Below are 27,695 nucleotides of genomic sequence, written 5' to 3'. Positions count from 1 at the left end.
CGGGCTTCCTGCAGTCAGCCGCTGGTCAGTTTCAGCAGCGGCTGACTTGGGGACGCCTGGGGCAGAGCAGCTGGGGTACTGCTGGGTTGGTCCAGTAGCGCCACACCTCGGCGCTGTGGGACCAACCCGGCAGCCCCCCAGCTGCTCTACCCCAGGCGTCCTGATTCAGCCGCTGCTGAAACTGACCAGCAGCGAGAAAAGCCTGGTCTGCTGGGAGGGGGTGGTGCACTAGCTGCGCCCCTACCCCCCCCCCAGCAGACCAGGGAGATGCGGAGTGGCTTTTTTCGCCACAGAGGACGCGGGCGGCGGAACCGCCGAGACGCGCCGCGGTCCTGCCGCCCGCGTCCTCCGCGGTGAGAAAATCCCGGTCTGCTGGGGGGGGGGGCGCACTAGCTGGGGGGGGAGAACAGAGGGTACTTCAAAGTACTGGTGCCGCACAGCTGAGCCCAGGATCAGCTGTGCGGCACTGTCGCTCCCCAACAGACCCCAGGTTCTGGGGAAATGCAGTGTGGAACCTGGGGTCAGCTGGGGAGTCCCCAGCTGATCCCGGGTTCTGTTGAAATGCAGCACAGAGCCTGAGATCAGCTGGGGAGTTGCCAGCTAACTTCGGGCTCCACATAGCATTTCAAATCAGCAGCATAACATGGAGCTCAAGGTCAGCAAGGGACTTGCTGTCTCCACTGACTCTGAGTTCCATGCTGTGCTTCTGCTTAGAAATGCACAAGAGCCCCGGGTGGGGACTCTGGTACATTTCAAAGGTGGCACACCTGCGTGCAGCCCAGAGTCAGTGTGACTTCCCACTGAGTTCCGCATTCCTCTTTTGAAATGTACAAGAGACCCCACTGAGCCCCTGCTGCATGCGGATTTCCACATTCCTCTTTTGAGATGTACAAGTGCCCCCCCGAGGAGGAATGCAGAAGTACCTATCAACTAATCGAGTAGTCGATGGAAATTCCATCGATTACTCGACTAGTAAAATAACCCATAGTTAACATCCCTAGTCTGTTCCATTATCCTATTGTTCTTATAGTTCGGAAGTCACTCCTGAGATCTAACTTAAATCTTCTATGCTATAGTTTGAACCCATTGCCTCTTCTTCTGCCTTCTCTGGCAAAAAAAAAAAAAAAAAAAAAAAAAAAAAATCTCCGTCTTTTTGTATACTTTCAAGTGTAGAAGACCTCTATCATGTAACCCCTTAATCTCCTCTTTTCCAAACTAAGCATGCCCTCCGGTCTTTGCTCATATGACTTAGATGATCAAAGGGTTGGCAAGCTTCTCACTCACTTCTGGAGCCTTTCCAGTTTCTCCAGGTCTTTTCTATACATTATTGACTAAAACTGGACACAGTACTCAAGCTGAGGCCTAACAAGTGTCAACTAGAGTGGTACCATCACCTCCATGACTTGCATACTGTCCCTCCATTAATGCAACCTAAAATAGCATTTGCTCTTTTTTGCCACAGCATCACATTGCTGACTTATGCTGAGGCTGTGAGCCACCACAACTCTCAGGTCTTTCTCAGCAATGCTTCCCCTAAGCCAGTTATCCCCCATTCTGTATTTGTGCATTTGGTTTTTCTTCCCTAAGGATAGACCCTTACATTTATCTTTGCTGAATTTCATTTTGTTGTCATTAGCCCAGTTCTCCAATTTTCAAGATCCCTCTGAATATTAGCTCTATTCTCTAAAGGGTTGGCAACCCCCCAGCTTTCTCAACTGCAGATTTGATCAGTATGCTCTCTATTCCTACAGCAAGTCAGGCATAGGGGCTCCAGTTTAATAATCCTGCCTAGGGCACCATAAATCCTAAGGATGGCCCTGGGTGTGGGGCTTAACATGCACCAGTACTGAGTGGTAACATCACCTGGAGGGATTTAGTGCTTGCCACCATAAGGCACTGTGAGAGACAACCTAGAACAGACAGTAAAGGTGGCACAATAGTCCTCGTAGTCCTAGACCCTCGGGGTCCTGTCACACAGACATTTTTACCCAGCCCCTTTTTCCCAGAAATAACTCACAGAAATTCAGAATTCACTTACATTTGTTTTACATGGGAATGACTCTGCTCATTTCAGATCAGTTACGTCAGCACGAGTGATAGAAGCAACAGGCTCTTTGAGTGATGTATTGGCATAAAATGACTAGAAAGATTCTGGACCCCCTACTGGAGGCTTAGCTCTGTTCTGCTTTTTGTACATACCCTAATGGGAACTCTTGTGCATTTTTGTCCTGCTGGAGAAGTGGGCCTTTTTTTTTACAGCAATTATAATCTGTATGTAGCAAAGGTTTATCACTATTGCCATAAAAAAACTATTATTTTTTTACTGTTGGCACACAACAGTCTTTGGACAATATTTCTGTTAAGTCAGATGAAAGAGAAATATGTTTTACTATCACCCAGTACCTTATAATCAGCATTATTATGTCAAGGTATAGTTGGAATAGAAATAAGTATATGGTCTGCTGGATAACTGGGAAGAAGGCTGCAGGTTCCCCTTACTTAGAGATATTAAGTAGGTCACTAGTAGCTCATTCTCACTTAATGAGACATCACCCCCATTTGCTGCTCTCATATGTTCCCCTTCAGTAGCATATAACTCCTCCAGTTCATGAGTATGCATGCCACATATCCCAAAACTTCATACTCCCCCAGTATGAGCCTTCCACATGACTACGCCATAAAAATTCTTCACTCACTTTGGTATAAATCTGAAAGGCAACACGGAAAGCAAAGGAGTTATAATGGTGCAAAGTCCCAAATCTCAGAGTACTGAATTGCATAGGAACATCATGGCACAGCTTAATGGAGTCAGCACCCACTGCTCACAAGTGCCTCCCTCTGGTTGGGTATGTCTGACTTCTTTAGTTCTGGGGACCCCATTAGGGGTTCTCAGGCATTTTTTTCAGTGACTCAGCACTCTGGCTGAGTTACACACTGTCTGCACGTTAACCAGCACAGACCCCTTCTGTGATATACATTCTGTCAGGGTTTGTCTCTCTCTCTCTCTCTCTCTCTCTAAGACAGGGGTGGGGAACCTGAGGCCCCTGGCTTGCCTGGATCTGGTACTTCAGACTCCCCACTATCCCACCATGAGACTGGAGCACACAAGATCTACTTGCCTGAGGGTCAGCATTAAGCAATCCTGCCCTCCCCCCAGCTTTCATCTTTAAGTAGTCCAGTCCTGATATGCGGTTTTATCCACAAAGCTTCCTTTCTTAAGGCACTATCATCCCGTAGCCCAACTTCAGTCACTACTCAGTCCTAGCAGCCAGCCAGGAGCATCTCACTCTCCAGTTCCTCCCCACACTGAGCAGTCCATGGCCTGCTCTTCCAGGCCTGCAGCTCTTTCTCCTCCAGCTCCAAGCAGCAACTAACTATTGGTCTGATCTGCAGCTCCTTTATAAAGCCCTGCTGGGTTCTGATTGGCTACTTCCCTTGCAGCCACTCTAGCCTCCTTGGAGGGCCTCTCCATTTCCTACAATACATGTGGCAGAACCCTTAGGTCTCCAACACAGGGTTGGACCTAGTCTACCACATCACAGGAAGAGTGATGGAGGATAGGCAGGAGTGGAGGAGCATGAGAAACAGCCTTCCTTTCTATGAAAAATTAAGGTGTGCCCTCTGCTGGAATCAGGTTGAAGTCTAAATGGGCCAGCAACAATTATCTGTATTTTGTCATAGTGTTATTTGATAAATATTCAATATAATACCCTGTTTTCACATGAATTCATGTTAATGTCCATCATCATCATTACAAACAAAATGTGAAACTACTTTTCAAAAAAGCAGAACAGTTCCAACCGAGTGTAATTCAAGTATTTTGATGAAAAATGTCATGAGGATTCACTAATGCTTCATTTAAGCTGTTACTGAGCAGCAATCAAATTGGGCAGTGTGCTAGCTGTGACAAGCTCATGAGTTGTTGGAAAACTATGGATAAAGCAACACAATGAGTAATGTCTAGAATTACAGTTTACAGAAGGTCCAGAAATAAACTAGAGACCTAAATCTGCTCTTAATAAACATCCGAGAACTCAAACATATCGCCAAGAAACTCATTCTTTCCAAGTGATCTCTAAATGGTCTCCCGACTTCCTTTGTGCTGCCTGGGCAACTTTAAAACTATCAGGTAGTAACAAATGGCTCAATAAAGTGGACCTCTGGATTTTCAAACAGTGATGGAGGGAGAGAAGATTATTGCTCCAAGGCAAATCATAGTTTTAGAGAGGAACATATCCCCATTAATTAACTATAATATAGCAGGCATACAATCCTCTCTCATCTAAGGGCACCTTTTCCAGAGGGTGTGGGGCTGCACCCCACATACTAGAATGTGTTTGCTCTTCTTCCCATTCCCTTATTAGAGAGCAAGAGGAAAGTATAGGTTGAACCTCTCTTATCCGGGATTCTCTGGTCTAGCAATATCTATGGTTTGGCAGGACTACAGATGTTGCCGGACCAGATAGCCCGGCAGCTGTGAGTCCTGTGTCACGGGGGCCAGTGGCCCATGGGTAGGGAGCCAGGTGGCATTTTGGGGTCGGGAAGCCTGAGGCAGGGAGCTCAGTAGCAGCCAGGTCAGCAGCATAGCCTGGCAGCCAGGAGCCCAGCAGCCAAAGTGGCAGCAGAGCCTAGCAATAAGAGGCATAGAGCCCAGCTAGGGGAGAGGCCCCAGGGAATGAGGGCCCAGATCTTGGCCAGAGACAAGTTGCCTAGCAGCCAGGGCTGGTGGCTGGGGCTGGCTGTGGAGCCAAGTTGGCGACTGGGGCCAGCAGCAGAGTCTGTCCAATGGCCAAGAGGAGAGCCCGGCTGGCAGCTCAGAGGCAGAGAGCCCAGCAGCCGGGGCCAGCAGTGGAGCCCACCTACCAGGAGGGGAGCCAGGCAAGGTCTGCTGACAGACACTGGGAGAGACTTCCTCTGATCCAGTAAACTCCCTTGTTCAGGACGGCTTAAGTCCCCAGGGTGTTTGCTCTTCTTTCCATTCCCTTATTAGAGAGCAAGAGGAAAGTATAGGTTGAACCTCTCTTGTCCGGGACTCTCTGGTCTAGCAATATCTATGGTTTGGCCTGTACACAGCTTGCATTAATTACTCCTCTCTCTTCTCCCCTCACCAGCCAAGAGTGAGAGGAATGCATGCAAACTGTGTACTTCCCCTTGCTCCCATATAGGAAAATGGGAAGAAGAGCAAGCAGCATCCCGATTCCCATGGCTGCAACCTCTCTACCCTCCCAAAATGGCATCCTTGCTCTTTGTCCCCTGCTAGACTGGCATTGTCTAGCAACAGAAGATATTACCTCACATAAGCAGCACATAAAATTGTTTCATGCAGAGCAAAAAGAGGAAGCCAATTTACCAGCTGGTGCTAGGAGTCCTCTGTCTCTCTTGGTACTTAACTGCTCTCCATTATCATCATACACTTCACAAACTTCTACTGTATGTTCCCTCACAACACTCCTGGGAGGTACTCTCATCGCCATTTTACAGACGAGGAACTGAGGATGCAACTAAATGTACATCTTTGCTGCAAAAAACTGACTGGCACAGATTCACTGGGCTCCTCCTACCATGCTAAAAACAGCAGTGTAAGCATTCCTACTTGAGCTAGAGACCCAGCAAGGGCGAAGGGTCTCAGAGCACAACACAAGCAGATATGTCTCTACAGCAAAAGCCCCACCAACCAGTCAGTTGATCTGGGATGAGAGACTCACCACCATGGGGTGCTTTTCTGCAATGTAGCAGTATCCAAAATGACTGCCCAGTATCACACAGGAAGCCTGTACTACGGTAGGGAACTGAACTCAGAGTCCCGTGCTAGCATCCAATACACTGGATTGCCTTTTCTCTTTGGGCAAACACAAAGCTAGTCCAGGTTGGACCTCCCTGGTCTGCACCCTCGGGACCTGAGTGGTCCCAAACCACAGAGTTTTCCAGACCAGGGGCTTGCCATCTCACTCATGGCCCCATGCCAGGGCTCCGAGGCTCAGCCTCCTCAGGCTGGAATTCATCCCACCCGCTCCCGGCTCCTCTTCGCCAGGGTTTCCGGCCAGGACGGGGTTTCCCGTTAGCTCTGCTGCTGCTGGCGTTCCGGGCTGGAGCTTCCCTCTGGCCACCACCGGCCCCACTCGTGCCAGGGATCTCCCCTAGGCACCGCCGGATACGCTCAAGCTGGGGATCCCAGCTGAGGATTCCCCACACCTGCCACCAGCCCCGCTGCCACCTGAGTTCCTTGCCTGGGTTCCTGTCCAAGGCTGGGTATTCCTCTCAGCTGCCACAGGGTCTCCCTGGCCTGGGGCTCACCAGCGCTGGACTCCCCACCCACCATAGGACCAGCCCCTGCCAGCCTAGCTGGAGATCCCCAGCACTCACAGGACTCCAAGCTGGGTCATGCTCCTCACCTCCAAGGCTCTCCTGTCCAGCAACATCAATGGTCTTTCTTTCCGGGCCACGGATGTTGTCAGACCAGAGTCCCGGATTTGGGAAGTTCAACCAGTACGAGCAGGGAAGTATATACAGGTGAGGGAAGAGATATATAGATAGATCTGGGTGGAGAACAGAAATAGGTGGAGTGTGCTACTTTCCAGCTATCCCCAGCAACACAGGGTCCCATGGGGACCACTGCCAGTTGGCACGTGTTTCAGGGTAGCAATGTCCCCTGTAAACTGAGTGCTTGGACAGCCACCCAGAAGAGATTGAAATATCATCCACCTGATTAACAGAGAAGCCGCAGCAAGCAGGATATGTCTCTAATGGTGGTAGACATCCACACATGCCTCAGTGCAAATAAAACTATTCTGCACGTGGATAGAAAAATTAGAGGGAACACTGCAGAGTAGTCCTTACGCTGCTCTAACCTAGGAGGAACCAAAGAACCAGGATGTCATAACTGGTTCCTAGTTCCCTGAGTACTGCTGCAAGGAATGTTGGAGGAATGCTGTAATGGAGGAAATAGGCTTTTCTTTGTTAAGCAGGGTATTTCAATATTAGCATTAGAAGGAACTAAAACTATTTTATCAATAATACTAGAAGATTTACCAGGCGTTGCTCAGGTCCTTTCCTCAAATTCGTTTAGTTTTTCTTCATTTAAATTGCTGTTCTGGGGTGGGGCTGAGTATGAGGGTTTCAGTACACAGGCTGCCCCAGGGAGAGAGAACAAGCCCTGTCTCTCAACACAGAGGCTTGGGGCCAGGTGAGAAGTACCTTTCCATGGCCGCTGCAGCTCCAGCAAGTACAGCTGGGAGAGGGGTGCATGTCTCCTGGCTGAGGGACAGACAGACAAACAGACCAAATACAGTAGACTTTCGATAATCCAGAACACCTTTGGGACCAAGGTGGTGCCCGACTATCAGGAGGTACTATAAGCTGGGGTTTTTATATATATATATATATATATATATATATATATATATATATATATACACACACACACACACACACACACACGCACGCGCGCGCACACACACACACACACACTACTGTATATAAAGTGTTTTTAACCCTTTTTATTAACTGTCCAGCGTGTCACAATGCCAGTGGCAGACTGACTCGATCCCGTCTGGTTTCGCTCAGTTCAGCTGCTGCCTTGTGACTCGTTTTTTGCCGAAGCTCACTCACTAGCCTCTTGCCATTTTGATGCCGGACTATAGGGAGTGCCGTACAATCGGATGCCGGACTATTGGAGTTTTACTGTATATAGTAAATAGCTGTCTCTTTCTCCACCTCTGCCAACCCAAAGGGATTACAGCTGTCCCAGTCCCCATCTTTAGATCTTTCTTTAGATGAAAGTTAATGTCACAATTGTGTGCACTGAAACCTAATATTAAGTTGAGGGAATGTATTAGAAGGGAGATCACAAATAAGACCTCAATAACTAGAGTATTATTTGACATTAAACCCATCTGGAATCACAAAATAAAAGGACCAAGAAAACTCAAGAGTCCATCAGTGAACTTCTGTCCATGCCTTAGTAGTCAGTTTCTCTAACTTTTAATTATTTATAGGATTTCTGGGGATGTGGCAGACTCCACTGCATACTTTAGTTAATTTTTACTCATCTGCCTTTTGTTTATACAGTTTATTCTTTCCTTATTCCTGATCACAGAGTACATGTGAATATCACACATCTTACAACCTGAGATGAAAGAAAAGTTTGGAGTTTGAACATGATTAAGGTCAGGTGCTTATTAAAGAAAATTTCTGCAGATCCCTAGAGTCAGCCAAATTTTGCTGGACCTCTGGCAAAAACAGCTTTTCTGGCTGACTGTATTTATTTCCAGAAAATGGAAGTGGGAGGGAAAAAAATCTACCAGAAAGTTTTAGCACTTCATTTTAGCTTGTATGTGTTTCTGAAAGAGGGTTCTTTGGAAGAAGAGAGCTATGTAATCCCATTCTCAATTAACTGCAATTCTTTTAAAACTTTTTTAAGTCATTGGGGCACACTGGAGTCATACAGTTTTGAAAAGTTTGACAAATGCAAGGCTTGGTCAAAATACTCTCTGCAGGCCGAATACAGTCCGCCAAGTCGCCAGCTCCAGTCCGCAGATGCAGCAGGGAACCTTAGGCTAACTCTCTGCCTGCCCACTGCCCGCTACTGAGAAATGCAGCCATTAGGGTTGCCAGATGGCTTAACCAAAAATACCAAACCCCCTCCTGCCCCTCTCCCCCCAAAAAAACACCGGGAAAAAAATTCTGTTGAGGAAAAAAAAGGGGGGGAGACCAAAGTTGTTGAGAACAAAAAAAAGGGACCCTGACAGCAGTTATTAAGCTAAATAAATAAATAATCAGTATGGCCCCTTTAAGAAGAGGCCATTTTGTTTTACTATTCCAGCCACAAGAAAAGCCCTTGCGGAACCAGGTAAGAGGAGAGTGGGGGGACGTCCGGGGGAGGACCTGGTGGGAGGTCCAAGGGGGGCCGGTGGAGGGGCCGGGGCTGGGCCTGGTTGCTGAGTGTGTGTGTAGGGTTGCCAAGTGTCCGGTATTTTCACCTGCTGGCGGGGTGGAAAAAAGAAAATACCGGACAGGTTAGGTGTCCGGTATTTTCTGAATTTTTTTACTGGACAGGAGGCAAAAATACTAGACTATCTGGGTCAATACCGGACACCTGGCAACCCTAGCAGCCATTGCAGGGTTCTGATTGAACAGCTGTGAGCCTGGGGAAGAAGGCAAGAGTTTGTGCACTGCCCCTGTCCCCAGCACAATCCCACTGGCTGGTTTGCAGCCAATGGGAGCTGCCTGTTGTCAACAGGCAGTTCAGGAAGCACCCTTCCCCTCAGGCTGGTAGCTGTTCAAAAACCACATGGCCCCTGCAGCCAGGAAAGGGGCAGGGCAGGGCAGCCAGGGAGTCTCCTTAAGAAGACTGCTGGCTGGGGATAAAGCAAGTAAGTCCGCCAGCCCAAACCTGACTCTGGCACCTCAACCCTTTGCCCCCCATCTCTCATAACCCTAACTCTCTTCCCCCCTCCTGCCCCTATATCCCCTCCCAGATCCTGCACCCCAATCACCTACCCAATGTCACAATCCCCTCCTTTCCTAGGTCACAACCCAAACCCTCTGCCCCTCCTCCCCCCACACTTACCGCATATAACCCAAACTCTCTGCCTCCTCTTACACCCATATCCCCTCCCAGATCCTTCACCCTAATCCCCTGCCCCATATCACAACCGCCTCCTGTCCTGGGTCACAACCTAAATCCTCTGCCCCTGCTCCTTTACCCCTATCCCCCATAAACCAAACCCTATACCCCCCTCCTGCACCCATATCCCCTCCAAGATTCTGCACCCCAATCCCCTGCCCCAGGTCACAGTCCCCTCCTGTCCTAGGTCAGAACCCAAACCTTCTTCCCACTCCCCTGCACCCCTAACCCACATAACCCTGCCCCTTTCTGCCCCCCATATCCCTTCCTTGATTCTGCATCCCAAACCCTTTCCCCAGGTCACAACCCAAACCTCTGCACCTTAGTCCCCTCATTCAGGTCACAATGTCCTGCTGCACCCAAACTCCCTCCCAGACACCCACACCCTCTCCTGTACCCCAATCCCTTACTGCAAGCTCCCTTCTGCACCCAGCCTCCATCCCAGACCCCACACCTTCTCTATTAATATGGAATAGTGCCGCCCTTGACCACTTTCCAAATTCTTGAAGTGGCCCCGCATCAAAAATAATTGCCCACCCTGACATATGGTCATATATTTACAGGTACATCTATATCTAATATATCTATAAACATTAGGGACTAAACTCTAATCTCAGTTACACTGGGGTAAATCTGGAGTAACTATTAAAATAAAAAAAGTTAGTCTAATTTTACACTGGTGTAACAGAGATCAGAATCTGGTCCTGATGCAGTGCAAAATAGGGATGAAAATAGGAGGGAGCAAACATCAGCAGCAGGTTTAATTGATTCCCCAACATAGGGGAATGGTCTTTATAACAATACTGCAACTCTAAATTCTTGTGGCTAACTGTATGAGTCATTTTCTTTCCATGCCACTTGGAACCCATTACTCCAGGCCATTCCTATGAGATTGGGTTTTGTCTGTTTCTTTCTTCATATCCAGCCCATGTACTCATGATATATGTTACATTCATATGCCATATGAGCTCTGTAACTCTGCTGAAGATAATGACACAATTTACCTGAACAAAGTAACAGTCATTCTCTGAAGTGTAGCAGAAGTCATCAGAGCCTATACTGATCTCTGTGTTTTAGGGTGCGTCTAGACTACATTCCTCTTTCGAAAAAGGAATGCAAATGAGGGAAATCAAAAATGCAAATGAAGCGCTGAGTTACAAATCTCATGCTTCATTTGCATAATCTCTTCTAATCGCTTTTTCGGAAGAAATGTTTTCAAAAAAAAAGCAGTCTAGATGGGGTTCTTTCGGGGAAAAAAAACGTTTTTTGAAAGGACCCTTACTCCTGAAAAAAATGAGGTTTACAGGGTTCTTGCGAAAAAGGGAGGGGTTTTTTGGGGGGGGTGATCAGAAGAGATTATGCAAATGAAGCACGAGATTCGTAAATCAGAGCTTCATTTGCATTTTCAATTTCCCTCATTTGCATTCCTCTTTCAAAAGAGGAATGTAATTTAGATTCACCCTTATTTCTCAGCCATTTTAGTTGGGGGAGAGGACTGATGTTGCGTGATAGGAATAGTCACCTTTTGTAGCCTTCCGGTGACATGAAAATAAAGATCAGCCTCTTGTCAGCACTCCTGTGTGAGGCACACGTTTATTGTATGGGGCATTTTTTCTCATACACCCTTTGAAGGAACATAGTTCCTTTCTGAAGAGTAGGCTCAACTCTACAGTCTTTACCAGAAGACTGTGAAGGGATAATCCTGCCAGATACTATGTTCCCTAAATTCCCATTGAGTCAGTTGTGGGAGAATGCTCAGCTCCTCAAAGGGCACAGATTGCAGGATCAGGTCCACAGAGACCTCTCCTTTGAGATGTTTGGATCTGTAACCCTATCAATGGTCTGGGTCATGGTTTATTAAGATGAGCTGCTATTTCTGGGATTTTCTCCTTCTCCAAATTCCCCTTTTCCATATTTCTGCTGAATTCATCCTCCTTTGTCATTAGCTGCCCACCTTATTATATAGATTATAATATAAACACCAGGAATGATCTGGAAACACACTGTACTCATCTCAGTTTTGGGGACACCAAGGCAAAAATGATTGAAAGTAAAGTTAGCTCTTTGAGGTTTAATGTGCGTATAATCATTCTAAGACCTTGTGTATGCTAGACTATCATGGGAAATACCTCTCCATTTCACAGACATCACTGTACCTATTCTCTTCTATGTAAGTACTTACTCTTTGTTCACTGCCATAGTCTCTAAGCTCCAGTGGTAACATAGATCAGGACTCCGGCATTTTTACCACAGTTCTATTAGATACAGTGGTAAAAATGCTGGTGGCTACTTGAGCCCTGTCTGCATTCATGCTCCCAATGTTGCTGTGATGGCTGAAGCTCTGAGAGAGCAGGACATACAGACCTCCTAGATGAGAATACTGCCACGGGAGTGCAAAAGAATTTTAAAAAGCAAACAATAAATGTTAAAGACCTGTACTTTGATCTGTTGGTTGACTCTTAACAGATGATAACCTTAATAGTGATATTGAATTGTGGACTATCCAAAAAAGTCTCAACAGAAAAAAGGGTTACACTCTGCAAAACACCAGAATGGCAGAAAGAGAATTACAGTAGGCAGCAAATTGCCTCCAAATCAGACATGGACTATGATGGCAATCAGACAAATGGGTTAAAGTTTTAAATAATATTGTGAAATCCCAAAACAGGAAGAGGAGCTTAAATAACAAAGGAAAAAATAAAAGCTGCTAGTAACAATTTTTGTTACACAAAACACCTACTGGAAGAAGCAGACTAATAAACACATCTGGCATGCCTTGGTTATGAGGCAATTAAATACAAAATAGCACTTTAAAGCAAACAAAGTTCCAAGATGTCTAATTCCCTCCAGACTTTAGTGGGAAAAACAGATTTCAGTGGAGTAGCACCAGAAAACTGTGGTGAGAATTTGGTCTCAAATAGCAAAGTCTTTATCCTGATAAAGCAGCAGCAAATGAGACTTCAAGCCTATCATCTGGAAACATATTCCAAGCAAGAAATAAACATCAACATACTACATCAACTTTTTTTTCTCATTATCATAACCATTTTACAGACGGGGACTAAGATATAGACAGAGCAAGGGCTAGATTTTGCTTATTGTATTTTTTCCCTTTGTACATCCCTCTGAACAGTTTACAGTACAAGCTTATTGTACCTACTCTGGAGATACTGATAACTTCAAGAAAGAAAAAGACCTGAATTTCACCTCTGGAAACATTTGTTCCTAATGCAAAGTGGAGACATCAGTATTATACTGGTAGATGCCTGACTGCCACTCTTTTTCTCACTGATAGCCAGAAATTAAAGCAAACGTGTATGCTCCTTATAATTATTTATTATCCAACCACAAAGGAAGCATGAGGATGAGATGCACAAGCAGAAAGCCTAACATAGTTAATAAAGAAGACTCTCCTGAGAAATATACATCATGAGAACTAGCATAAAAGCTCATAGGAACAAGTCCATAAACTTGATAAAGTTATGATGACTAAAAACTAAAGCTCCAGTCATATGCTATCATGTTTACAATGTCAGATCTTATAAGCATGCCTGCAGTTGGCTTTCCCAGCCACTTGACTGGCTCCTTACTTTCTATTCATTCCAACACAGTGATTGTTTTCAACATATCAACTTCCTAGTCCGTCTGTCCCCCCCCTCCGCCCCCCTCCCCCGCCAAATGTCAACAATCTCCTAGTAAATTTCTTATTGATCCTCCACTGGTCCCCACCCCCACCTTCAAGGGCTACTAAGCAGCCCAATTATTCCCTCAAAAAGCCCTCCTGTCCAGGCTCCCTATCCCACTGCCTCAGAAAAAAGGATGACTTACACCTAGCATCTGATGTAAGTAGTAGTACTGCGGCCCATGGTAATACAGCAGGAAGGTTTTCCAGAAGAGCCCCACATTGAGGGAGAACCAGAAAAGCTAAAACAAACAAGACAACAAGAAAGAATACATGTAAGTGAAATGCACATATACCGTCCAGAACTTTTCAATATTTCTTTTCATCACACAACACACAGGCAATGGTCTCTCAAAGGATTTTGCAGCTGAATGAAAAAACTCATGGAAAGACATTACAAAAACAGCCCCTGCTGGCTGTAAAACTTTTTGTTCTCTGCCAGCCTCCCAAAAGTTTGCATTGGAAAGTCAGTCCTTTACAATCTTATGTAGCATCTTGCATGCAAACTGTCTCTCAACATTTATTGAGTTACATGCTGCTCTTAAAGAGTCAAAGAATAAAAAAATAACAGTGGGAAAGACAAACAATGAGTCATATGTAAGTGAAAACTACATTTTCAGATGAGATCCATGTTTTTTCTGCCCCACCTCTTGCGAGAGACTATACCCCTGTGCACAGATATACACACAGTCATTCTCCCTTATTTACAGGGGTACTGATTCCGTTTTTCAAGTGCAGGCGCTGAAATAAACTGTGAGCCCTGTCTATGAGGGAACCCACTTCAAGCCAGGGGGTGCGGGAGCATCCCTAAGTCCAACACCTATGCCTGTATAGCACACATGGGAGCGCGCATACACAACACAGACGTGCATGCATTTATACACACACATCCACAGCGTGCACGAGCCACCCACTCAAGTAGGCACGCGCCTGCAAAGAGGACCCGGCGATCCCAGGCACACGCGACGCCCACACGCATGCGAAGCGCCCTCCAGGCCCGACGGCGTCCCCCCGCGCGCCCAGATGCATGCACGGCGCGTAAGGCACATGTGCACGCACAGACCAAGGCAAGCGGCTCCCGCTCCACGCGTGCCGCAGCGCCCCGGCCCCGCGCGCTCCCCCGGGGCTCTGAGCTCAAAGTTTCTGGGCGAACTTCGCAGCGGCGGCAGCCAGAGGCGGCGCCCTGCGCTGGGGGACGCGCCCGGCGAGCTGGGCGCAGCATCCTACCAGGCAGAGGTGCTTGCTCCCCTCGTTGGCCAGCCAGCTCTTCCCGCACAGAGCCATGGTGCGAGTCCCGCGCCTGGGGCAGCGCTTCAGGGAGCAGCCTGCAGAGTTGCTGCCGGTCTGGCTGCTGCTCCTCTGCGGGTCGAGGCTCGTCCTGCCTCTCCCCCTCCCTTCCTTCCGGCCGCCGCCCCCTTGCTGTCCCTCCCCGGCCTCTCTGCTCTGCCCCCGGGGGCCCGGCCGGTGCCGGCTCGCGCGCAGCATGCTCAGTTGCATCCTGTGAAGCCCCTGCCCTCGCTCTGCCCGTAGTTGCCGTCGGGCCCTGCGACTGGGAGAGGAGGAGGAAGGGGACGGAATGTGGGAAGCGGGGTAAGCAGCTTCCAGGGGAGGGCAAAAGGGCCGGCGAGTGGGGAAGGAGTAGGGCAGCAAGGTGTGGCGCTGGGGGCATGAGGCTGGGGTCGGAAAGATCCATTGCCAGACAGTGGCAGAGCAGCAGTAACTCTGGGAGAGGGGATGCAATTTGCAGGGAAGGGGGCTAGCCTTCTGCAGGTTGTCAAAGTGAGAGGGGGTGATGGAGGGGCTTGTGCTCCCAAGTGTAGCCTAGTGCCCAGAATTAAAAGCCTAAAGACCCTTGAGGATTTGGACTCGAGGAGATTTTATGCAGATGTAACACCTCCCACACACACACCCACACACACACCTCTGACCTGTGCTGTAGCAATTCTGCTAAGATTTTGACCAGCTACCGCTTTCTCATGCCAAGAGGCAAGGGGCTTTGCCTTTACTATTCAGCTCTGATCAGGGATTTTGGCCATGGCTCCCAACTTCATCCCCCCTTCATTGCACTCTTTCTGAGTTCTGGTTAACAAAAACACCCCCATTTTAAGCACCTGATTGTGCATTATCTAACTGTATTTATTGTACATTGAATAACCAATGTTCAAAGAATGAAGCACTTGAAAACTTGGAAATGCCTGATTTATCTTTATTGACATGGTCTTACTTCTCTCCCATTCAATGTCCATTCTGAGGCCTGAAAGATAGAAGACCTGTGGAAAAAACAGTATGGCTATGTCTACACTGGCACGATCTTGTGCCAGAGCTATGCAAATGAGGCTAAGCATGGAATATCGCTGAGCATCATTTGCATATCTAATGAGCTGCCATTTTTGCAGAAGAGGCTTTTGCGCAAGAAGGAGCTGTCTACACTGTCCCTTCTTGCGCAAGAAAACCCTCTTGCGTAATGCCGTTATTCCTGAAAATAATCAGCATAACGGCATTGCGCAAGAGGGTTTTTCTTGCGCAAGAAAGGGCAGTGTAGACAGCTCCTTCTTGCGCAAGAGCCTCTTCTGCAAAAAATGGCTGCTCATTAGATATGCAAATGAGGGTTGGTGATATTCCACGCTTAGCCTCATTTGCATAGCTCTGGCGCAAGATCATGCCAGTGTAGACATAGCCTATGTCAGTGGTCTCCAACACAGTGCCTGAGGTCGCCATGGCGCCTGTGGGGGCATTTGTGTGCGCCCACCAAGTGCTCGGGGCTGGCCTGGCCCCAGGCACGTGGCATACGGTGAGTGCCGGCCCCGGGAGCGCTGCAGATTGGCCGCCCGCGCTCAGGGCGCGCGGTGCATGGGGAGAGTGCCGGCCCCAGGCGCGCAGCGCTTGGGGGGAAGTGCCGGCCCCGGGAGCGTGGGGGGGGGGGGGGCGCGCCGGCCCTGGGCGCGTGGCTATGGGGGGGGGCCGGCCCCGGGCACGCGGCTATGGGGGGGGCCCTGCCCTCTGGCGCTCGGCGAGCGAACGGCCACGCCCCCTGGCGCCCGGCAACCTTAAATGGTTGGGGACCACTGGCCTATGTGATTACAAGTAGTCCTGTGGTACCTTACACACTAACCAAAATAATGTCCACAGACAGGGAAGCTGAATTAAGAACTTCACAGGCGACTGTAAATCTGGGACTTCCTTATTTTTGACTTTGCAACCTAAATGCCATTCTTTTAACATAATTCTTTGTGTGTGTGTGTGTGTGTGTGTGTGTGTGTGTGTGTGTGTGTGTGTTTTCTTCTCGAGGGTTTTTTAAAAAGCAGTCAGTTCTAAGGTCACCAGCAGACCTTGTGCGCAGAACCTTACACATTAGCATCCATACACACTGCTAATTCTTGAGCAACAGAAGGCTATTTTTCCTGGAGGTATGGCTGTCAGGGTTGTGATAAGGGTAAGCCTAGTGTCCAGCCTGGCTCTTTGCACTTTTGCCCTTTAGGTTGGAGGAAAAGCTGCCTTACATGTTGCTCCCAGAAGAGGGGAATTAGTCACTAGAGCCATGTGCTCCATTCCTATATCTCTCCTCTGTGTGCAAGCTGTAGGAAAGCCTGCCCCATGAGTCTTGGAAGAAAGGAATGGGGCATTGGAGGAAATGAGTGAGGAGAGCAACACACCCTCTCACAGCTGGGTGTGAGGTGGTCCCATTGCAATGGATGCTGAGTTTACTACTGCCTCTTTGGCTGTGACCAAGACAAGTCTCAGAATGCTGAGTGATTTTGGCAGCTGCTTAATTTTTAAACTGAGGACCCTGAAGAGCAGGGCTCAAAAGGGCAGCTATACTGAACAGTGCTTATTGGCAAGGATACTGGAAGTAAGCAAAAAACACCATACCTTGAATCTGGAAACTGATCAGAACTATCATTTGTGCCTAGAGCAGTGATATCAGAAAAATGGTATTGCTATTTAACTGCCTTGTTCTTTCTCTCTCCCTCCCCCCCATTTCTGGTGGAATGGATAGAAAATCTGAAGCAATTTACAAAGAGACAATTGATAACATTTGCCACCCTCCCCCACCCCCCATGATCATTTCAGAGGGTGATTACCTGGGAAACATTCTGAATTGAAAATAACATTTGCAACATGTACACTGCCTAGCACAATAGGTCCTGGTGGAGGCTTTACTCACTACCACCATAGACAAATAAGCAAATAATTTGACCTGTGTTATTGCAGACTTCAGCATATGCTACACTTCTGGCTTATGCAGATGTCTCAGGAAATGCAGTTAATAGAACACTTGACTGCCCACTTATTTAATACTCTTCCTCAGATGGAGCAGAAGGTACATGTTCCAGTAACTATACTAGCTGCTCTCTCATTTCCAGGAGCTCACTTCAGCCCTTAATAGGGTCCCGTGCTTAATTTGTAATGAAAGAGGTGCTGGAGCTCAAGCAAGTGTTTAACATTCATAACTGATACAGCAAGACTAGAGGTGCTAGGACTAAGAACTACTAAGCCAAGAGATACCAGGGCTCAGCCCTAGCAAACCCCAGCACAAATTAAGCACTGTTTGGATCCTAGCTGAATTACAAACTGCCTCTCTCCACAGATGTACCAAATCATTGGGAACAGCTGAGGCATGTGAGTTAGCATCCCAAAAACGTACATGAGAGGGAGGCGGGAGGCAAGCCATTTTCAGCTGAGAACCCTTGACTCAAGTTTGCTCTCTCTCGTTCAGATTTTGCAGAGGGCACAGCCCAGCCACTATGACAGAGTTGCCCTGGAGAGGACTGAAGGGTAAAGTTCTTAATTTTTTTTTGCTTAATTAGTCTAGATTAGTGTTTCCTCATTTTATTTGGCCTTTTAACCTCAAAAGAATTTTGCAGAACCCCTAACTAATAAGTCTTATATATGGAGCTGGAAAAGTAGACCACAAATAAGGTAATCGCACCACTGACTGACTGTGCAGTGCTGAGTAGTGACATCATCATCCCCACTTTCTGGCTAAGCTGGCATTACACAGGGACAATTATCATGGCAAACACAAATGAAAATTGTTTTAAATAAAATTCATAAATGCTTAAATATTTTTTACATCATAAAATGTTATTGTAATGGAATTTTCTCATGGAGCCCTTATTTTCACTTTTTAACACTGTTTTGGAAACACTGATCTAGATATACTTTGGCACGTGTGTGGTTCAATATCAAGTCATGAGGTCTGAATGATTTTTGTTATCAGTGCTGTGTAAGAAGAATATCTTATGCAAAGGACATTTGTTCTTTAAGGCATTTTATTTTGTATCATTTCTTTTATTTTTTGAAAGTGGAGCTTTTCATCTGCTACATTCAAAAGGATAAACTCTGCTAGGAATGGCTTTCTGACTCTATGGTCTCCCTAGAGTCTGAAGTGATAGCTGCTTCTGAAGAGCTGGCATTAGAACCTCCACACATGTAAAATCAGTGTAACTTTAGTGGGGCAACACCAGGTGGCACTAATGGGTCTTGATTCTTATAGAAATAGCAAAACCAGTAATAAACCATTAGAGAAAGTGTTTGTTAAATTTAGCAATGACATTTGCAGTGTAAATTTTGCTTGTGTTAATAGCCCTCCATACCACTGAGTGCAATTTTCTCTGTTAAACTCCATGCTACAAGGATCACAGAATATAGCATGAGGTCATGTAGCATTGTGGCCTCAAATAACCTCCTACACATTCCTACTTCAAACAAGAAAAGGGCGCATGCCAACTCTAGCACACAGCAGTAATGCTGATTAATATAATTGAATGCAAGTAAGCAGCACATGCAGGGAATGTGTGTGTAATAATTACAGCTGCGATACATTCCATGAAAAAACAGTGACAAGTATTACCTACATTCATTTGTCCTACTGATAGTAAAGCTTCCCTTGGGTTTGAAGTTCTTTGCGGAACTGACCCACAGAGCGAGAAGAAAATTAAGATGGTGAAGCCTTATAGTTTTTAAAAGGCTTAAGGCCCAGTCTAATTTCCCATGAAGATTTTTCACTTACTTCAGTGTAAATAAGATCATAGCCTTGCAGAAAAGGCCAGTACAATAGGCAAACACAGATTAGAATTTAGTTGTGTATACTAAATATAATCATTCATTCATAGATTTTAAAGGCCAAGTGGAACCTTAATGTTCATATAGCCTGACCTTCATAACACAGGCCAAAGAAGCTCACCCATAATTTCTGTACTGAGCCAACAAAGATATGTTGACCTGGAACACATCATTAGAAAGATATCCATATTTTTATTTAAATACTTTAGGTGGTGGAAAATCCACCATTTCGTTAAGCAAGTTTTTCCAATAGTTAATTACCATTGCTATTAAAATGTGTGCCTTATTTCTGGTTAAAATTTGTCTTGCTTCAACTTTTAATCACTGCATTTTGTTAGTTCTTTTATTGCCAAATTAAAGAGCTCTCTGCTATCTGAAGTCTCTTCTCCATGGTATTTATCGACCATGATCAAGTTACCCCTTAATCTTCTCTTCATAAATGAAATTGTTTGAACTTCTTAAGTGTCCTACTATAAACCATGTTTTCCAGACCTCAAATCGTTTTTTTCTGATCCCTTTTCAACATCCTTTTTTGAAATGGGGACATGAGCGCTGGTTACAGTATTTTAGTTACTTACTAACTCCATAAATGAACATAAGAATGGCCATACTGGGTTACACCAAAGGTCCATCTAGCCCAGTGTCATGAATTCCAACAGTGGCCAATGCCAGGTGCCCCTGAGGGTGTGAACAGAACAGGTAATCATCATGTGATCCATCCCCTCTCACCCATTCCCAACTTCTGAGAAACAGAAGCTAGAGACACCATCCTGCCCACCCTGGTTAATAGCCATTGACGGCATATCCTCCATGAACTATCTAGCTCTTTTTGAACCCTGTTAGTCTTAAACGTTACAACGTCCTCTGGCAAGGAGTTCCACAGCTTGATTGTGTTTTGTGTGAAGAAATACTTTGTTTTGTTTGTTTTAAACCTGCTAACTATTAATTTAATTTGGTGAATCCTAGTTCTTGTGTTATGGGAAGGAATAAATAAATATTTATTTTTTCTACACGAGTCATGATTTTAGACCTCTATCATATTCCCTCTTAGGCTACGTCTATACTGCACCTCTCTTGCACAAAAGCTTAGGTAAATGAAGTGTGGATCAGCATATTGCCGTGCTTCATTTGCATAGTCAATTAGCAGCTGATTTTGCACAAGAGGCTTTTGCTCCTTTTTGCACAAAAGCCTCTTGCACAAAAGCGGCCCCATATTAATTATGCAAATGAAGCACAGCAATATGCTAATCCACGCTTCATGTGCATAAGTTTTTGCGCAAGAGAGGTGCAGTACAGGCGTAACCCCCGTCTCCTCTTTTCTAAGCTGAAAAGTCTGTCTTTTTAATCTCTCTTCATATGGCAGCCGTTCCAATGCTAAGAGATCTTTTTTGAGATGCGGTGACCACATCTGCATGCAGTACTCAAGATATGAGTGTACCATGGATTTATATAGAGGCATTAACATATTTTCTGTTTTATTCTCTATTCATTTCTTAATGATTCCTAATATTCTGTTCACTTTTTTGACTGCTGCTGCACATTGAGTGGATGTTTTCAGAGAACTACCCACAATTACTCCAAGATCTCTCTCTTGAGTGGTAACATAATTTAGTTCCCACTATGTTATATCTATTCTTGGGATTATGTTTTGCAATTTGCATTACTTTGCATTTATCAACATTAAAATTCATCTGCCATTTTGCTAGTCACCTAGTTTTATGAGATCATTTTGAAGTGCTTCACAGTCTGCTTTGGACTTAACTATCTTGAGTGGTTTAATATCATCTATAAATGTTGCCACCTCACTGTTTAGCCCTTTGGATTATTTTTAAATATGTTGAATAGGACTGGTCCCAGTACAGAGCTTTGGGGGACACCACTAGTTACAGCTCTCTATTCTGAAAACTGATAATTTATTCCTATCATTTGTTTACTATGTTTTAACGAGTTATCAGTATATGAGAGAACCTTCCCTCTTATCCAGTGACAATGGAGATAATATCACGACAATGGACATAACACCTCCCTATTCTTACCTGATGTTCCCCTTCATCCAGTTGTTGTTTTTGAATTCTTAGGCTATCACGTTCAATTTGTTATCTACCATGATCCTTAAATCCTTGTCAGTGTCACTGCATTCCAGGATACAACTCCACATTCTTTGTTTCTAGATGTTTTAATCCTTGTATTTGAGTATATTAAAACACACTGCTCAAATGAACCTTGTTTGCCAACTGATCCACAGCAATCTGTATAACTGATCTTTTACAGTCATTATTTACCACCCTACCAATTATTGTCAGCTGGATATGAAGCTAGTAATGATTTTTATTTTCTTCCAGATGTTAATAAAGTTATTGAATAGCTTTGGAAGCGATCACACTCCTACAGTTGGAGACATGAAAGCTCATGATATAATATATGTGTTAGTCTCAAAGGTGCCACAGAACTGCTTGTTGTTTTTAAAGTTACAGACTAAAATGGCTACCCCTTTGTGACTTTATAGTCATTAGAATCCCCCGGGCATGGAAGGCTGCCAATATGAGAATTTCTATTTCCAACTTTCTTTGTAGGTTTATGATTGATGTGTGTGTGTATATATAGTTTACATGTAAAAGACATTTGTGAAGCATCTCTTCCAAATCATGCATTTCTTTAGCAATTAAACTCAGTATAAACAACTAGGCAAATGCCAGCTTTTTTCAACCCATTTGGTGGTAGTGTGTGTAGTGGTTTGAATCCAGATGACTCCCAAAACATCTTACAAACTCTACAAACTGATGAAAAGCAGCTACCCCTTTGGGTGGACATAGGAACTGTGTAATAGAGCATTTTAACAGTATCATGATCATAGGTCTATTCTGATACCTTCTTGCCAGTTTGAAAGAAATTATCTTTGGAATGGCAAACAGCATAACTGTTAACGTCTTATATATTATAGCTTGGGCTTTTGTCTGGATTTTCAGACAATCATTAAGCTCCCACAGCCTTTGAAATATTACACTCTTTTCTTTTTATTCCAGGGAATCTCATGGTTCCAAAACATTATCTTTTGCTTTCTCCTCCTGATGCCATCTGACTGAAAAGCTCAGTACTGCCAACTTTATGTATGTCAGTTCTAACTTCTACATGACATAAATATCACTCCAAGAACAACTACTGGAAAACATATCCACAATTTCAGTTCAGATTCCCAGAACTAGTAGTTCTGATTTTTATCTAATTTGAGAGAGGAGGTAATCTCTAGAATTAGAGATGGAATGCCTAGAAGAAAAATTGCCTTCATTTCCCAAGTAGAAATTTATCTTCCACCACTCATTCTGCATCTCAGACATTATGAACACTCGGTAATCTAGAATAGATGGATGATATTTATTTTCCATTTTGCTGGCCCTTTAGCAAGGCAGTAGGCCTTAGTATTTTGCACTTCAGTGTTATAAAAAGACTTTCCCTACTCACATACACACAAGTCAAAGTACCTTAAGTCACTCAAGTGCTAAATGACATAACAGATACTTGTGAGCAAATTTTTGGTTAGTGCTTTCTTACTGTGCTATGCCTCCAAATAAGTTGACATACTATTAGGAAACCATAAATACACATTCTGGCAATTGCAAAAGGGTTAAACAAAACTAACTTTCAAGTGTCCAATGCATAAGGATGATCAAAACCAAGGGTCAAGGAGAGGTAACGTTTTGTAATGATTTTGTACAATGCAAAATTTGCTAGTTGCATTCCTGACAAGTTTGTTCCATCTCTCCCAATCCCCCTTATTCAAACATGTTAACATTCTCTCACTGATTAAGGTTGTGTGAATGAGGGGATGGGTAGAAAAAATCTATATTGTTTATTTATCATTGGCTCTTTGCCAAAACCAAAACCCTTTTAACCAAAACCTTAACACCAGCAGTATTACGAGGTGCCTGAACAAAGATTGTTCACTAGCTGGTCATGTTAGTTAGCTGAACATGGGTTTCCTACCTAAATGACTCATTTTCATATGTTACTTTGCTTTATATCCAAAGTGGATATAAAGAACAACATTCATAATTCTTTCAATTCTATCTGAAAAGCAATCATAAAGGCAAAAGCCTTTGCCTTTCAAAAGCCTCTAGACAGTGGAAGATTTACAGACCCTGAGCTCTGGATGGAGCAATTGCACCTCTGTACACACAGCGCAATACATACTGTGTATTTAAAGAGATGAATACTTCAAATAGGAATTGTATTGGGTCACCTGATCAGATTCTCTACAGGGAGTCTTGCTGGAGTTTATTGTATTCTGCCTTTTATTGCTAACATCTTGGGAAGAACTATTCAACCTTGCTATCAAGGAGTTATCTATTTGTATGCCTACCAGCACATAGTATCTCCTCTCAGTCATTAATGAGTTTATCCTCACAACAGCTCGATTGTTTAGTGAAGTACTATTATCACCCCCATTTTAGAGTTTGTGAATTTAATTTGGGTCTCTGAATTCACAGGGTAGGGCCAAAAGACTGTATCCTTCTTCTGACCAAAATTAGGTAGAAGGCATTAAAAACAAAAAAGTCTGTAATCAAATTTCCAAAAACTGCTCTTTTCTTCCCTCTCATCTCATCTCATGTCTCTTTCACTATGGAAAACCTCTTCATTTCAGCTTCATTTTGTTTGAAATCTTAGCACATCAAGTAGTAAGTTAGCATTATATCGCTTAGATCCCTCACACTGGCTACCTCCAGACTGCATCCCTTTGTTGGCACTTCAAAAGTGCAACTGAGCCCGGGATTTAAATATTTTTTGAGGAGTACATGATCTGGTGAAAAAGCTCCCCGCTGTTGTCAGAACTGCAGCTACACAGCACTTTCACTTTTGAAATGGCACATGATCAGCAAAGCGCCAGAATGTGAGTATGCAAATGAAGCCCAGGATATTTAAATCCCAGGCTCATTTGCACTTTCGAAGTGCTTTATTTGCATCCCTCTGCCAACAGAGGGATGCAGTCTGGAGGTAGCCACTGTTAGAAAGCATTGGTATGTTTTGCTGACTTCAAAAATGCAGGGTTAAATGCCATGGAATTCATTTATTTCCAGATTAAACGTTATACTCCTGTTTCCCTTTGCCCCAAGGTCACTTATAAAAATTCCACTGACTTCAGTGGAAGCAGAATTGGGTGCTCTGTCCTCAGACACCTCACATGCTCATCATTCAGTTCTAAAGTATTTAGCACTCTAACAAAATGTTACCCTCATGTGTTTAATGGTTCAAACATCAAAGAAAATTTTGGGTCAATGAGACTTATATTTCTGAATAGGATTGGATAACAAAACTTCCTTCCAGAACCTATTGGGAATATTGAAAATCCCATGTTCCTTTTATTGATCCTGCATTAATCTGGCGTTCTTTCTCCGAGGCGTAGCCAATATCTGATGTAAAAGAGAAAGAAATCATTTAGTGATCCCATAAGCTACACTGCCTATTGGGTACTACTGTACAGATGGGTGGATGCACGGATGGGAGAAGTGGAGCCATTTGCTCTTGACCACTACAAATGTAACCTTTCTACCTCACAGGGTTTGAGGACTTCAGAGCCATACTACAGATATCCTTCATGTCAAATAAAGGAGCAACTTCATCAGGTAACAGCAGTAGTAGGTTATTATAGTCTAATGAACTACACATCAGTGCTAAAGTGGCTTACAGCAAGAATCATCATACGTCTTAAATCATGAGGCCTGGTTGCAGTTATTTTGAAGGTACAGGGAATAGCTACTAGGAAGAATAGGGGAATAGAAGATCTATTTTATAAAGAGATTAGAAGATGTTGGCTTATTTAGTCTATCAAACAGAAGGTAGTGAGGGATATATTTGCATATTACAGGGATAAATACCAGGCAGGATGAAGTGCTGTCTAAGCTAAAGAACAATGCTGACACAAGAACATGTGATATAAACTGGCCATGAACAAATTCAGGGTGGAGATTAAAAGAAAGTTTCTAACAATCAGTGGAATGAGGTACCAGAACAGCCTCCCAGTAGGAGTTGTGGGGGGCAAACAACTTAATTAGATTTGAGAGAGCGGGACAAATTTATGAGCATGACTGTACAACAGAATTGCTTGTGATGGCAGGTGGCAAGGCCCAGCAGCCTGGGGCTCACATCTGGGTGATGTCTTATGTTCCTAAAAGCACATGCTCAGGGTCAGATTTCCTACTTGGCACAATAGGCCTGAACCTAGGGGTGTCAGTGTTCTAGGGTGCCTAAAAGTTAAAATTGGGTTAAAAGTTTCACTTTTTACAGAAAACATGAAGGTCAGCATCTGGCAAGGGGCATATGTGATGAAGATGCTGTGCCTAGCGGTGCTTAAGGTATAAATCCAGTCCTGCTCATGATTTACAGTTTCAGCCAACTACCTTCAGGGTCCAGGAAGGGATTCTTCTCTCTACCCCAATGTATTCTGCGTTTGGTTTTGGTGATATTTGGTTGGTGGTGGGGTGGAATTGTTTGTTGTTTTGTTTTAAATCTACTTCCAGGGTTAGCCATGGATAAAGATGGCACATAGAATCATAGGGTTGAAAGAGATCTCTGGAGGTCATAGAGTCCAACCCCATGCTAAAAGCAGGACTAACCCTAACGAAATCATCCGAGCCAGGGCTTTGTCAAGCCAGGACTTAAAAACCTCTAGGGATGGAGAGTCCACCACCTTTTAGGGAACCCATTTCAACACCGCCCTCCTAGAGAAATAGTTTTTCCTAATATCCAATTTATACCTTCCCCACTGCAACTTGAGATCATTGCTCCTCATTCTGCCATCCGTCACTACTGAGAATAGTTTCTCTCCATCCCCTTTGGGACCCCCCTTCAGGTAGTTAAAAGCTGCTATCAAATCCCCCCTCACTCTTCTCTTCTGTAGACTAAATCAGCCCAAATTCCTCAGTGTCACCTCATAAGTCATGTGCTCCAGTCCCCTAATAATTTTGTTGCCTCTCCTCCCCTAGTTGAATTTTCTCCAATGTATCCACATCCTTTCTGTAATGGGGAGGAGGGGAAGAATTGGATGCAGTACTCCAGATGTGGCCTCGCCCATGCCTAATAAAAGGGAATAATCACTTCTCTAGATCTACTGGCAATGCTCCTCCTAATGCACCCTAATAGGGCGTTAGCTTTCTTAGCTACAAGGGCACACTCTTGACTCATATCCAGCTTCTCATCCACTGTAATCCCCAGGCCTTTTTCTGCCAAACTGCTGCTTAACCAATCAGTCCCCACTCTGTAGCAGTGCTTGGGATTCTTCCGTCCCCAGTGCAGGACTCTGCACTCGTCCTTGTTGAACCTCATCAGGCTGGGTATGCCAGCATTCTGTTCTCTCTCAGATTCCTGCCTGGCTGGATTTTCTTCACATGCTCAGGGTCTAACCAACCACTGTATGTGGGGCTGGGAAGGAATTTCCTCCCAGGTCAGATTGCCGTGACATTGGAGGGTTTTGGCTTTCCTCTTTAATGTGTCAGTTCAGGACACTTGCCTGGATTATCTGAGTATATCTCAATCATCTGAGTATATCTCAATGATGTTGGTGGCCTGTGATATACAGGAGGTCAGATCTGGTCCTACCTTCTGGCCTTAAATGTTATGACTCTGACCATATCTTTGCATGAGTACACGATACTTTATTATTGGCAAGGGTACACATTTGTCATGGTCAAGACGTCCCTGACATAAACATTCAAAATAAAATCACATTAAAAAAAGGCTCAATAAGTTTTTGAAATTTTATTACTTTTTTTTTCCTGAGTGCAAATGCATCGCAGCAGCATCTTATTCAATTCCAAATATTTAACAGGAACGCTGATTTTACATTAATACTTTATTTTTCAAGATCTTAGCAATTTAACTATAAAAGGATAGAGGCCAATTTTTGTATAAAACTTCCCAGTGCTTTGGAGTTATGAAGTTGTTGGGTGGTTGCTGTTCATGATATGGCTGTTTTTTGTTAGATAAATATACTACTATATCTACATAGAGATATTATGGTCATATGCAGGAAAATATTTGAGTCTTATGTGCTTATATACTGTACTGTACGGTCTTTAAGATGCTGTAGATGTAGTAATGAAACTCACAATAGCCTGATATATGCCGAAATAATGTTTGATCTGGAATACAGGCAGTCCCCGGGTTACGTACAAGATAGGGACTGTAGGTTTGTTCTTAAGTAGAATCTGTATGTAAGTCGGAACTGGCATCAGCCGCTGCTGAAACTGATCAGTTTCAACCGTAGCTGAATCTGGAAACCAGTTTTGACTTACATACAGATTCAACTTAAGAAACCCAGGCGTCCCCAAG

At 44.6% G+C, this 27,695-nt stretch overlaps 1 protein-coding gene and 1 long non-coding RNA gene across 7 annotated transcripts in view; one reads left to right on the top strand and one right to left on the bottom strand.

Annotated features, from left to right (window-relative positions):
• Window positions 1-14,806, bottom strand: part of NOX4 (NADPH oxidase 4) — a 179,821-nt gene extending 165,015 nt beyond the window's left edge. Inside the window, exons 1-2 of one of the 6 annotated variants that reach the window (XM_075919391.1) lie at window positions 14,535-14,806; window positions 13,454-13,549 (exon numbers count right to left, since the gene is read on the bottom strand). In XM_075919391.1, coding sequence (XP_075775506.1) covers window positions 13,454-13,549; window positions 14,535-14,804 — 366 coding nt within the window. In that variant the 5' untranslated portion in view covers window positions 14,805-14,806. Of the gene's footprint in view, window positions 1-7,029; window positions 7,365-13,453; window positions 13,550-13,954; window positions 14,242-14,370; window positions 14,470-14,534 lie in introns of those variants that run through there. The other 5 variants (XM_006118376.3, XM_075919393.1, XM_075919395.1 and 2 more) reach the window with 5 other exon arrangements.
• LOC106731652 (uncharacterized) overlaps window positions 14,771-27,695 on the top strand; it is an 86,361-nt gene continuing 73,436 nt past the window's right edge. The window contains exons 1-3 of the long non-coding RNA XR_012900764.1: window positions 14,771-14,897; window positions 18,025-18,083; window positions 24,926-24,991. This is a non-coding gene — a long non-coding RNA (uncharacterized LOC106731652). The remainder of the gene's footprint in view (window positions 14,898-18,024; window positions 18,084-24,925; window positions 24,992-27,695) is intronic.

The sequence above is a fragment of the Pelodiscus sinensis genome, chromosome 1, assembly GCF_049634645.1.
Source record: "Pelodiscus sinensis isolate JC-2024 chromosome 1, ASM4963464v1, whole genome shotgun sequence".
Lineage (NCBI taxonomy): Eukaryota > Metazoa > Chordata > Testudines > Trionychidae > Pelodiscus > Pelodiscus sinensis.
The sequence above is the reverse complement of the archived record's forward strand: the minus strand, read 5'-3'. Positions and strand labels throughout refer to the sequence as shown.